This window comes from Delphinapterus leucas, chromosome 1 (assembly GCF_059928025.1).
Source record: "Delphinapterus leucas isolate spDelLeu-1000000601 "Yukka" chromosome 1, BTC_Dleu_Yukka2, whole genome shotgun sequence".
In the NCBI taxonomy this organism is placed as follows: Eukaryota; Metazoa; Chordata; class Mammalia; order Artiodactyla; family Monodontidae; genus Delphinapterus; species Delphinapterus leucas.
The window spans coordinates 79,151,186-79,165,049 of record NC_143129.1 but is presented as its reverse complement, the minus strand read 5'-3'; the positions used below and the strand labels follow the sequence as shown (position 1 = coordinate 79,165,049).

The window sequence follows — 13,864 nt, the reverse complement described above, 5'->3', positions numbered from 1 at the left end:
ACAGGGACAAATTTAATAAAATATCTTCAAGACCTGTATGATGAAAACTATAAGACATTGCTGAAAGAAAATTTTAAAGTCCTAAATAAGTTGAAAAAATATCACGTTCATAAATCCTAATAAAAAATACCAGCAGGAGGGAGATGTCTGCAAAAGTGTCAAAGTAGGGAACTCCAAGAACCTGTCCCTCCATAGAAATGCAAAAAAAAAAAAAAAAAAAAAAAAAAGTCAGAATTAACTTTGGAAAATACTCAAAAATACTCAAAGGTTTACAGCAACCAAATGTATGCCGAATCAAGAAAAAGGTGACTTTTTATTCATTTTTTTTTTAAATTAATTAATTAATTATTTATTTTTGGCTGAGTTGGGTCTCCGTTGCTGCACGCAGGCTTTCTCTAGTTGCAGGGAGCAGGGGCTACTCTTCACTGCAGTGCGCGGGCTTCTCATTATGGTGGCTTCTCTTGTTGTAGAGCACGGGCTCTAGGTGTGTGGGCTTCAGTAGTTGTGGCACATGGGCTCAGTAGTTGTGGCTTGCGGGCTCCAGAGCTCAGGCTCAGTAGCTGTGGCACATGGGCTTAGTTGCTCTGCAGCATGTGGGATCTTCCCGGACCAGGGCTCAAACCCACGTCCCTTGCATTAGCAGGCAGATTCTTAACCACAGCACCACCAGGGAAGCCCCAAGAAAAAGGTGACTTAAGGCATTAAAGAAATTATTTGTCAAACCACTGCCTACAAGCTAAAGGAATTGAAATTTTATACTACAGATGACAAATAACACAATCTTCAACAAATAGTTTAGAAAACTCACTAAACATACAAGCAACTACAACCCACATCAAGCAATAACAACACACCCTGAGGAAAGGGAAGAATGTGATTTCCAAAGTTACCACATTATACAGTTGACCTTTGAACAATGTGGGGTTTAGGAGTGCCAACCCTCTGTGCAGTCAAAATCCATGTATAATTTTACAGTCAGCCCTCCATATCCATGGTATCATATTTGCAGACCAACCATGGATTATGTTGTATTGTAGTATGTATTAAAAGTGAAAAAATGTATAAGTGGAACTGTGCAATTCAAACCTATGTTGTTCAAGGGTCCACTGTAATATCAAAATGTTAGCTTTTCAACAACAAAAAAATTATAAGGTATGCAAAGAAACAAGAAAATATGGCCCATTCATAGAAAAAAAAGAAATTAACACAATCGGTCTCTGAGGAAACACAGATATTGGACTTACTAAACAAAGATTTTAAATTGAAGAGCTAAAGGAAACAATGGACATCACTCCAGAAGAATGATGTTTCACCAAATAGAGAATATCGATGAAGAGATAGAAATTATAAAAAAGGAATCAAACAGATATTCTGAAGCTAAAAGTACAATAACTGAATTGAAAACTTCACTAGAAGACCTTCACAGCAGATTTGAGCTGGCAGAAGAAAGAATCAGCAAACTTGAAGAGAGGTCCATTGAAGTTATTCAGAGTAGCAAAAAGAAAAAATAATGAAGAAAAATAACCAAGCCTTAAAGACCAGTGGAGCACATCAAGTAAATCAATATATACAAAACAGGAGTCCCAGAAGTAGGGAAAGAAAGGTGCAGAAAGAATATTTGAAGAAATAATGATGAAAATGTCTCAAATTTGGGCTTCCCTGGTGGCGCAGTGGTTGAGAGTCTGCCTGCTAATGCAGGGGACACGGGTTCGAGCCCTGGTCTGGGAAGATCCCACATGCCGCGGAGCAACTGGGCCCGTGAGCCACAACTACTGAGCCTGTGCGTCTGGAGCCTGTGCTCCGCAACAAGAGAGGCCACGACAGTGAGAGGCCCGCACACCACGATGAAGAGTGGCCCCCGCTTGCCACAACTAGAGAAAGCCCTTGCATAGAAACGAAGACCCAACTCAGCCAAAAATAAAAAATAAATTAAAAGAAGGCTCAACATTAAAAAAAAAAGTCTCAAATTTGATAAAAGACATGAACCTACAAAAATCAATTAAACACAAAAGAAGTCAGTAATAGAAGAAATTACCAAAAAAAGTCACATAGAAACAAATACCAAAATAGCAGAAGTCTTTCCTTATCAGTAACTATTTTAAATGTAAATAAATTAAACTCTCCAATTAAAAGGCAGAGATTGACAGAATGGATAAAGAAGAACATGATCCAATTATATGCTATCTATAAGAGATTCATGTTAGATTCATGAATGAAAGTGAAAGAAGGGAAAAATATATTCCATGCAAATAATTACCAAAAGAGAGTTGGGGGAGCAGTCTATATTAATGTCAAACAAAATAGATTTTAAAAAATTGTTACAAGAGACAAATGTCATTATAAATTGATAAAAGGGTCAATTCATCAAGACGATATAACAATTATAAACATATACCTACCTAACAAAAGAGCCCCCCCACAAAATGAAGCAAAAATGGACAAAACTGAAGGGAGAAACAGACAGTTTTACAATAGTTGAATTTTAATACCTCAGTTTCAATAATGGATAGGACAACCAGAACAAAAGATCAATATGGAAATGGAGGACTTGGCCAACACTATACACCAACTAGACCTAGCAGACATATACAGAATAGTCCACCCCAAAACAACAAAATGCTCATTCTTCTCAAGTGCACGTGGAACGTTCTCCAGGATAGGCCATGTGTTAAGCCACAAAACAAGTCTCAATAAATTTAAAAACACTGAAATCATATGAAGTATCTTCTTCAACCAAAATGGACTAAAACTAGAATTCACATGGGGAAAACTAGACAATTCACAAATATGTGGAAATTAAACAACCCTCTAAACAACCAGTGGGTCAAAGCAGAAATCATAAGGAACATTAGGAAATTCTGAGATGAAGGAAAACAAAAATACAACATGCCAAAACTTACAGGATGCAGTGAAAGCAATGCTCAGAGGAAAACTTATAGTTGTAAACATGTGTATTAAAAAAGAAGACAGAGTCCCCTGGAGGTCCAGTAGTTAGGACTTGGTGCTTTCACTGCCGTGGCCTGGGTTCAATCCCTGGTCGGGGAACTAAGATCCTGTAAGCTGGGCACAGTGTGACCAAAAAAAGAAGAAAAATCTCAAATCAATAATCTGACTGTATAGCTAAAGGAACTAGAAAAGGAAGAGCAAACTAAACGTAAAACTAGCACAAGGAAGGACATAATAAAGATTTTTTTTTTAGAGCAGTGATTTAAAAAACTGAGAGTAGAAAATCAGTACACAAAATCAACAAAACCAAAATTTGGTTGTTCAAAACGATCAACAAAATTGAGTTTAGCTAGAGTGACTAAGAAAAAAAAGAGAGAATACTCAAATTACTAAAATCAGAAATGAAAGTGGGGACATTACTACCAACTTTACAGAAATAAAAAGGATTCTAAGAGAATACTATGAACAATTGTCCACCAACAAATTAGACAACCTAGATCAAATGGACAAATTCCTAGAAGCACATCAATTAAAAAAACTGACCCAGGGCTTCCCTGGTGGCACAGTGGTTGAGAGTCCGCCTGCCGATGCAGGGGACACAGGTTCGTGCCCCGGTCCGGGAAGATCCCACATGCCGCGGAGCGGCTAGGCCCGTGAGCCGTGGCCACTGAGCCTGCGCGTCCGGAGCCTGTGCTCCGCAGCGGGAGAGGCCACAGCAGTGAGAGGCCCGCGTACCAAAAAAAAACAATAAAAAACTGACCCAGTAGAAGTAGAAAATTTGACCAGACCTATAGCAAGCAAAGAGATTGAATCGGTAATCAAAAATTTTCCAGCAAAGAAAAGCCCAGACCTAGATGGCTTCGGTTGTAAATTTTCTTTCTTTTTTTTTTTTTTTTTTGCGGTACGCGGGCCTCTCACTGTTGTGGCCTCTCCCGTTGCGGAGCACAGGCTCCGGACACGCAGGCTCAGCGGCCATGGCTCACGGGACCAGCCGCTCCGCAGCATGTGGGATCTTCCTGGACCGGGGCACGAACCCGTGTCCCCTGCATCGGCAGGAGGTTTCTCAACCACTACGCCACCAGGGAAGCCCCGGTTGTAAAGTTTCACAAACATTTAAAGAAGAATTAACAACAATGCTTCTCAAACCTTTAAAAAAAAGAAAAAAGAAGAACAAGATGATGAAGAAAAAAAGAAAAAGGAGGGAACTCTTCCTAACTCATTCTAAGAGGCCAGCATTTGCCCTGATACCAAAATCAAAGACATCACAAAAAAAGAAAACTACAGACCAGTATACTTTAAGAATATAAATACAAAACTCCTGAAGAAAACAATGGCAAACCAAATCCAGCAGCATGTTAACAGGATTGTACACCATGACCAAGTGGGATTTTTCCCAGGAATTCAAAAGCAGTATGATATATAAACGTCAGTCAATGTAATATACCAACTAATAGGATGAAAGAAAAAAATATGCTTAAAGACATTTGAGAAAAATCCAACGCCCTTTCACAGTAAAAACACTCAACAACCAGGAGTGGAAAAGAACTTCTTCGATATGATAAAGGCCACATATGAAAACTCCACAGCTAACATCATACTCAATGGTGAAAGAATGACAGTTTTTGCCCTAAGATCAAGAACAAGACAAGGATGCCCACTATTGCCACTTTTATTCAATATTGTAGTATAAGTTCTAGCCAGAGAAATTAGGCAGGAAAATGAAATAAAAGGTATCAAAATGGGAAAGGGAGGAGCAAAATCATCACTATTTGCAGGTGATATGATCTTATATATGAAAGATCCTATAGAATGCAGGAAAAATACTAGAGCTAATAAATTAATTTAGCAAAGTTGCAGCATAGCAGATCAACACATAAATATCAGTTGTACTTCTATACATTAGCAATAAACAAACTAGAAAGGTAAATTAAGAAAAAAATTCATTACAATATCATCAAAAAAGAATAAACTACTTAGGAATAAATTCAACCAAGGAGGTGTAGGACTTGTACACTGAAGACTACAAAATATTGCTTAAATAAATTAAAGACAATCTGAATAAATGGAAAGACATCCCATGTTCACGTATTGGAAGACCTAATATTGTTAAGATTGCAACACTCTCAAAAGTGATCTACAGGGCTTCCCTGGTGGCACAGTGGTTGAGAATCCACCTGCCAATGCAGGGGACACGGGTTTGATCCCTGGTCCGGGAAGATCCCACATGCTGCAGGGCAACTAAGCCTGTGTGCCACAACTACTGAGCCTGTGCTCTAGAGCCCAAGAGCCACAACTACTGAGCCTATGTGCCACAAGTATTGAAGCCCGCGTGCCTAGAGCCCGTGCTGTGCAACAAGAGAAGCCACCGCAATGAGAAGCTCACGCACCTCAACGAAGAGTAGCCCCCGCTCACTACAACTAGAGAGAAAAGCCCACGTGCAAAAACGAAGACCCAACACAGCCATAAATAAATAAATAAATAAATAAAGGAGTAAGGGTGAGCTCAGATTTTAAAACATAACATTTTTTAAAAGCAGGATTGGTGGGATTGAAGAATAATTGTAGAATAGAGTCAAACTGCCAGAAATACCATAACAATGGATTTTAAAAATCACTGTGTATTAAATATTGTTAAAAAACTGGATATATTTTAATACTGAATATAGATCTATACCTGACCATAACTAATCCAAACACCATTCATTCATTTAACAAATACTTATTTGTATCAACTGTATGTTTAGTCACTCAGATGTTAGGGCAACAGCTGTGAATACAGTAGGCATAATCTTTGCCCTCAAAGTTTATAATCTGATGAAAGAAGCAAATAATAACAATAAACTACGATGAATATTTTGATCTGAGAAGTTCAGGGAGCTCTAAGAACATATGAAAGGTGAAAACATGCCTGAGGAACCAACGTTAAGCTAGCCCTGTGCATTGAGTAGGGAGAAAGGGCTGTAGTCAAAAGGAATTATATTTGTTTATAAAAAATGAAAATAAAATAGAGGCAAAAAGAGACATTTTTTAGAAACTGAAAGTTCAGTATGGCTGAAACATAAGAGAGGAAGCGTGACAAGACCTGAGGTTGGAGAAGTTGTCAGGGGCCAATCATATAGAGTCACAAACTCAAATGCCTACAGGTATCAGGTAGATATTATAAACAGGTTTATTAAGCTGAATATAAAATAACAGGGAATGGCAGGAAACACAGCAGGCTGAAAAGTATAGTCTAAATGTTGTAGCCACTATCTCTTCCAGCTAATCACTGTCAGATTTTCATATAATCTAGAGAATCAGAAACTTGGATTTTATTTGAAATTTCCCAATTAAAAAGAAACTTACACACCTAAATAAAAAACAAGATTACAAACCAAGATAGTCTGCAGGCCACCAGATTGTGATCTCTGTCATCGAGGGTCCTATAAAACTACATTAAGAAGTTTAAACTTTACTGTAAAATCAATGGGAAGCCACCAAAGGAATTTAAATAGTAAATACATAATAATTTTTGTAGTTTTTGGAATATCATTCTAGCCACGGACAATATTGGAGGTCGGAATATCAGTTTAGAAGCTACTGTGAAAGTCTAGGTGAAAGACCGCAATGTCTTCTTCACCTAGTAAGAAATGGGTTTGAGAGACATTTAGAAGAACTGACATGGCATTCAATAATGTACTGAATGTAGAAGGTGAAGGAGAAGGCAGAGTCAAGGGTGACTCTTGGGATTTTGTCTTAAACAGCTGGGCAAAAGGATCACTGGAGAAAAAGTAGGTTTGGGAGAGGGAAACAAATTGGACAGACATTTAAAAATCAGATACTTACACATTTTAGACGCATTAGAAACAGATTCATTCCTTATCCCTTTACCTCGTAACTCCATTTCTGTTATTATACCATAAGAAAATTAACCAAAAGGAATAAAAGTTATACGAAGATACACAGTTATGCCATTTACAAAGTAAAAAAACTGTTAAAAATGCAAAAGTTCAAAGTTGGTGGCATGGTTGAACAATTGGCATATTAACCCTTTGGATTTTTAGAATAGAAAGTACTCCTATGTGGACCTGATGACACAAGGAAACGTGCATATGAAATAATATATATATATATATATATATATATATATTTTTTTTTTTTTTTGCAGTACGCGGGCCTCTCACTGTTGTGGCCTCTCTTGCTGCGGAGCACAGGCTCCGGACACGCAGGCTTAGCGGCCATGGCTCACGGGACCAGCCGCTCCGCAGCATGTGGGATCTTCCCGGACCGGGGCACGAACCCGTGTCCCCGGCATCGGCAGGCAGACTCTCAACCACTGCGCCACCACGGAAGCCCTGAAATAATTTTTAAAGGACCCTCAAATGACATACATACACAATGACCACAAATGCAGATATATGCATTAACAGAAATTGGAACAGAAAATTTGTAGAGGTATAAACTACTAAGTGTACTGTTTATTAGTTTATTTTGTGAAAGATAAAGGTGGGATATGCCATATATGTGCTTGCAAATCAACAAGTCAGGCAAGTCTCGTCAGTGTTCTCAGGATTCAAAGACCATCCTTTTAATTCCTACCTGGTAAATGATGGAAGTCAGGGATGCATTTATCATGACCACACCATGTTTCAGGGCTTTCACTACATTGTAAGATCCATTCACAGTAGTCAGCTGCTCTTCAAAATACTCTCTTGGGAATTGGTACATAATCCTGAGATTCTGAAAATCAGCCCAAAGTCAACACAAACCTGAAGACGTGCTTTTTCCCTAAAGCCATCTTAATCCCAAAGCATTAAAAAAAAAAGTGTGGTTATGCATTCTGGGGGTTAAAGAAACAAAAACAAAATCTTTGCTCTCCCTCACCAAATTCTAAGTTGGAAAGATGTCATTTTAAAATGGTACTAGTTTTTGAAAGATCCATTAATGGCAAGTAATCAAAAATAGGAAGAGTCGAAGCTTATATAAATTTTAGTGTAATCTGTGCTATTCCATAAATTGACAGTTCTCAGCGGAAAAAAAAAAGGACACTGGAGAGTGACTACAACACTTCACCTTTAATGGTCACACTATTACTCTCACCACTATAAAACTCTGGTGACCATCTCTGAAATGAAGTTGTAAAATGAGGATCCCCTCCAAAGTGTTATCATTGGTGTCAACTTCATCTCTCTTCTATAATTCTAACCAGGTTATATCTTTTACTTCTGGTTTAGCATTCCTCAAGGATAGAACTATTTAATAATAATAAAGTAGTAACTTGCATTTTCAAAGGTAAAATCTGGAAGCAAAAGAAAAAAAGTCTTCCTAGCCAAAAAGATTTCCCACTCAAGGAGTTATCCTTAAAGGGGCTAGAAAAATACAAAAGAGAGACTCACATCTGAAATATAGACTTTTGTGCTGCTTTTATCAAATACTTCTACTGTAATAACATACACCTGCCCCACCTCTAGACTCCAACGGTCTCCAGGTTGGACTGTGAAACCTGTACACAAATCAAGAAACAAAAATATTAGAAGAGGCCAACATTTTTCTACAATGAATTTAAAAATACAAACTTTTAAAAAGCCATTTAAAGAGCAAAACTCAATAATAGATGGAGATGGTTTCCAAAGTAGATCCTTTAGTTGCCTCTATAAAATTGTATAATAATTTGGGGTTCCAAAGATCCTGGCTTAACTTAGCTCATCTCAGGTATAAAGGAAACACTCTCACTTATATCTGTATACAAATGCCACTCCACCCCCAAACCCACAATTTTGCTCATTTCTGATATGTCAGGCAAGATTTCAGTTGATTTCAGTCAGATTCATTGTTTCATATGGCTTAAGGACACTAGGTTTCTTTTTTCCTTGTATAAAGTCTCTTTTTCTAACCCAACGTTGTATTACATGGAGCTTCATGTTTTATAACAATGTCTCAAGATGCTTTACTCTTGCAGATAGCATTTAACCGAAACAATGTGAGAAAACATGTCAAGTAAGGTTGAATTTGAAATTAGTTAAGTCTCAAAATGAAGCACTCTAGTCTTTAATGCACTCATTTCAGTGAAATACTTTAAGCTATTCAGCTTTCTGAAAATTATTATCTAAAAATACCTAGAAATCCAGGCTCTACAACATATATGGTGCAACTTGGGAGTCCAGACAAAGATCGCATATGGACATCTTAATTTTTGCTTAAGGAAATTTTATGAGCTAGTTGGGTGAAAAGAGAAATATGAGTTATCAAAAATAAATAAATAAGCCCACAAATGAAAGCAAATAAAAGTTCTATCTTTTATTATCCACTGGAAAGCAAAACTTAAATGTGTATATTCTGAGAAAAATCTGAGGGCTCAGCAATCACAGGAATCAGGTATTCTTGAATTTCAAATATGAGGAAGATGAAATGAGAGAAAAAAGATCATGCTCCATGTTTTTAATATTCATTTAGCTGTGGAACTCTTTCCTCCTGCAAAATTCTTACATAGGAGCCCATTATGGAAAGCAGGACAAAGTGGCATTGCCCTGGCTAAAGAAATGGTCAGTGGTGGATGGAGAGGGAGGGAGAGGCATGACTTGCCATCCAGCCCAGCAACTTGCCTTGGGCTCTGCAGACAGTTTTAAAAATCACTAGTTGATTTTCTCTTATCTGTGGCAATCCTTTAATACCAAAATGTTTTCTCTTTGCCACCAAAGATACTTCTAGGTCACACATCATACTACCCATTATTCCCTTTCGTTAAATTTTAGCAGGGGACTTCCCTGGTGGTCCAGTGGTTAAGAATCCACCTTCCAATTCAGGGGACTCGGGTTCGAGCCCTGGTCGGGGAACTAAGATCCCACATGCCGCGGGGCAACTAAGCCTAGGTCGCCGCAACTACTGAGCCCATGCGCTCTGGAGCCCCTCCGCTGCAACAAAGAGCCCGCCCTCCACAACTAAGACCCGACGTAGCCAAAGAAGTAAATATTTTTAAAAAATTTTAGCAGAAATAAAAATTTATTCTGTTAGCCTATACACAATCTAATTAGTAACATATTTTCCTCTCAAAAATATACTACATCCAAAAGCTAAGAAGAAATTATTTCTGCTCTGAGAAATATACTTCTGAAACGACTTAATGGAAAACACTCATTATTTCAAAGTACACTAATTTAGAAGTTCTATTAATTCAGTCATGCACTAGGCTATAGTTTAGCACTACATTATCTATAGTGATAATGAAAGCAAAATATTTAATCTATTTCAGGGATCAAACTTTTAAAGCTGTCCCAGTACTCCAAATGAGCTACTAATATACATACAATTGATATGATAATTAAAATTACTTTTTATCTATTCATTAGAGCAAATCTTTTAAACACTGTAGGCAACTCTGTGCCAATCTAGGTTTGGTTTTGATTACGTACTGTATTCATAAAATATAAAAGCTAGAAGGAATTCAGGAGTACATCATTCCTTTCGCTTTTACAGACAAGGAAACGGATCTCGATAGGTCTCTACACCAGTTCATTCCTCCATTATCAGAATAAGATATCTTCCTTTCACCTAATCCTTCCATCTGTTCTGAATCTCTTTTTCTCTTGCCCCTCAGAAATCTTACTCCATCAGCTGGCCTTCTTTTCTTCCATATCTCTGCCATCTCTCTGTTTAACTTATAGACATATTCAAGTTTCTCTTAACTTAAAAAAGTTCTCATGCCTTTTTCAAAGTTCTACCTTTTTGCCTCCTTTTTAAAGCCAAGCTGTTTTTATTGAAAAAGTGATCCAAGACTTACTGGTTACTACAGTCTTTCAGTCTTTATCTTAGTCTTTATCTCTGCCTATTTCACCTGAGGAACATTCTCTTTGTAAATTCCTCACTTGGTTATCATGAAACCTCTCTCCTGGTTTTCCTACTACTTTTTTTTTTTTAAGATTTTTTTGATGTGGAACATTTTTAAACTCTTTATTGAATTTGTTACAATATTGCTTCTGTTTTATGTTTTGGATTTTTGTCTGCGAGGCACGTGGGATCTTAGCTCCCCGACCAGGGATAGAACCCATACCCCCTGCACTGGAAGGTGAAGTCTTAACCACTGGACCGCCAGAGAAATCCCTCCTACTACTTTTTATATTTTATTTATTTATTTGGTTGTGCTGGGTCTTAGTTGTGGCAGGCGGCTCATTAGTTGTGGCATGCAAACTCTTACTTGCGGCATGCATGTGGGATCTAATTCCCTGACCAGAGATCGAACCTGGGCCCCCTGCAGTGGGAGCATGGAGTCTTATCCACTGCGCCACTAGGGAAGTCCCCTTCCTACTACTTTTTTTGTTGTTGTTAATTTTTGTTTTTAATTTTTATTTTTGGCTGCGCTGGGTCTTTGTTGTTGCACGTGGGCTTTTCTCTAGTTGTGGTGAGCAGGGGCTACTCTTCGTTGTGGAGCATGGGCTCTAGGTGTGTGGGCTTCAGTAGTTGCAGCACACGGGCTCAGTAGTTGCGGCATGTGAGCTCCAGAGCATGCGGGCTTCAGTAGTTGTGGCTTGCGGGCTCAGCAGTTGTGGCTCTCAGGCTCTAGAGCACAGGCTCAGTTGTTCCGTGGCATGTGGGATCTTCCGGGACCAGGGCTCCAACCTGTGTCCCCTGCATTGGCAGGCAGATTCTTAACCACTGCGCCACCAGGGAAGTCCCCTCCTACTACTTTTTAAACATTCTTTCTGGGCCTCCTTAAAGTCCCTCCTCTTCCATATGAACCTTACAAGCTAGTATTCCACAGTTCTGTCTTCAGCTCTCTTCTCCTCTCACTCTGTATATTCTCCCTAGGTGATTTTGTCTACAACAACAGCTTCAACTATCACCTGGCTATAAACTGATAACTTTCAAATATCTGTCTTCATCTTGAATCCTTCTCCTCCAGATGCATTTCTGCTTGGATGTCTATCCCACAGATACTTCAAGTTAACATGTGAAAAACTAAACTAGTTTCCTTTTCCCTTAAACCTGCTCCTTCTTTTATATTACCCATCTCTATGAACAACGGTACCACCAGCCACCCTAAGGCAGGTGCTGGAACAAACTATGAATAGTCACCATCCATGTCAAGAGATAAATGTAGTATATTTTAATAGTTACTACTTTGAAATAAATAACGATATGAACTGAGAATATGAAAAAAAAATCATGGTAAGTCTGCCTGGGGAATTCAGGGTAGTGCCTGACACACAGCTGGGGCTCAGTAGATATCAAATGTCTTAGTTTACTTTGTAGGTACTATTGTATTTGTTCACAAATGTCCTAGGCACCTTAAAATGACTAGAGAAGAAACAACTTTGAACCAAACCTCTCCTGAGTGTTTTAGACAAATAATATAATCAGCTAATTAACAAATACTATTCTACAAGAAATACTGTACCTTTCAAGACTGATAGGTTCTTACTCAGAGTTAAGCCTACTAAGCCCTACATAATTACTCCCTCTCGTACTCTATTACCTCTTCTACTACTTTCCCCTTATTCTCTGCACTCAGCAGCAGTGTCTTCCTTGCTCTTCTGTAAACATGCCAAACATGCTTCTGCTTCAGAACCTTTGCAATTGCTATTTCCTCTTCCTGGAGCTCTTTCACCCAGATATCTGTATGGTTCATTGCTCTGATGTGGCTTTATCAGAGAGGATTTCCCTAACTACCCTGAGTAAAATAGTCTGTATGCTTAGCACTTAGAGCAATGTTGAACATATAGTAGAAATATAATAGATATTTGCTGAATAAATTAAGTTATTTGAGATTCAAAGATTCAAAAATAGGAAATATTTCAATATCAAACACTGAGAATTTTATGAATTTCCTGAAAATTTCAGTTTTCTGAGAATTTTAATCTTTATACTGTTTTGTTTTCATTGACTATAGTAGAGCTCTATGTATCTCTCTTTGTTCAATCTTACAGAGCAGGTTTAGTGAATTTTTTAAAATTTTATTTATTTATTTATTTTTGGCTGCACTGGGTCTTCATTGCTGCACGTGGGCTTTCTATAGTTGTGTCGAGCGGGGGCTGCTTTTTGTTGCGGTGCGCGGGCTTCTCATTGCGGTGGCTTCTCTTGCTGTGGAGCACGGGCTTTAGGCACGCGGGCTTCAGTAGTTGTGGCACACGGGCTCAGTAGTTGTGGCTTGCGGGCTCTAGAGAGCAGGCTCAGTAGATGTGGCGCCCAGGCTTAGTTGCTCCACGGCATGTGGGATCTTCCTGGACCAGGGCTCAAACCTGTGTCCCCTGCATTGGCAGGCGGATTCTTAACCACTGCGCCACCAGGGAAGCCCAAGTTCAGTGAATTTTAAAAAATTACTCTCAATTTAACAAATATTAATTAAGCAGCCACTTCAGACAATACCATCTTTTCTCAATTATTCATGTGAAAATAGGAAAGAACAAATTAAATAACATTTACACAAGTTCCTCCAAACTGTTTTCCCCAGTCTCCTATTTATAATTTGATTGAGGTTGCACATAAGCTCTGAAGTCAACAGATTCCAAGTTCCAACTACTCTTCTGTACCTACCCTTTGTTAGAAATTATGACAAAAATAATTTATAGTGCTTTGTTAAAAATAGAACCTATAGAAAATAAATGTAGTAGTATTATAATCATGCTTAACTAATTATTTTACCAAGGAACATGTATAGCATGCTCAAGGAAATATAGATTGGCAGAGAAAACTTGAGCAAAAGGATACTTTTATGGATAAAGACAAGGTTAGCATGGCCCAGTTGGACAGCAGTCACCATGGCTGTTTTCTCATCCAGTAAAGCCACTTTCCCAGGAAGAGACATATTACATGAAACTCTGTGGTTTTGCAATTCCAGTGTATAATGTTCCAGGGGAAATTTCACCTCTGTAAGACATGAAAGATACATAAATGTAACCAGGGCAGCCATTCCAACGGACAATGGTGTATTGTTGGATTATAAGAG

At 38.3% G+C, this 13,864-nt stretch overlaps 1 protein-coding gene across 2 annotated transcripts in view; it reads right to left on the bottom strand.

Annotated features, from left to right (window-relative positions):
* Positions 1-13,864, bottom strand: part of NUP210L (nucleoporin 210 like) — an 85,121-nt gene that overhangs the window by 57,379 nt on the left and 13,878 nt on the right. For both annotated transcript variants that reach the window (XM_089914630.1, XM_022559651.2), the window contains exons 7-10: positions 13,627-13,785; positions 9,042-9,110; positions 8,322-8,428; positions 7,525-7,665 (exon numbers count right to left, since the gene is read on the bottom strand). In XM_089914630.1, coding sequence (XP_089770756.1) covers positions 7,525-7,665; positions 8,322-8,428; positions 9,042-9,110; positions 13,627-13,785 — 476 coding nt within the window. The remainder of the gene's footprint in view (positions 1-7,524; positions 7,666-8,321; positions 8,429-9,041; positions 9,111-13,626; positions 13,786-13,864) is intronic.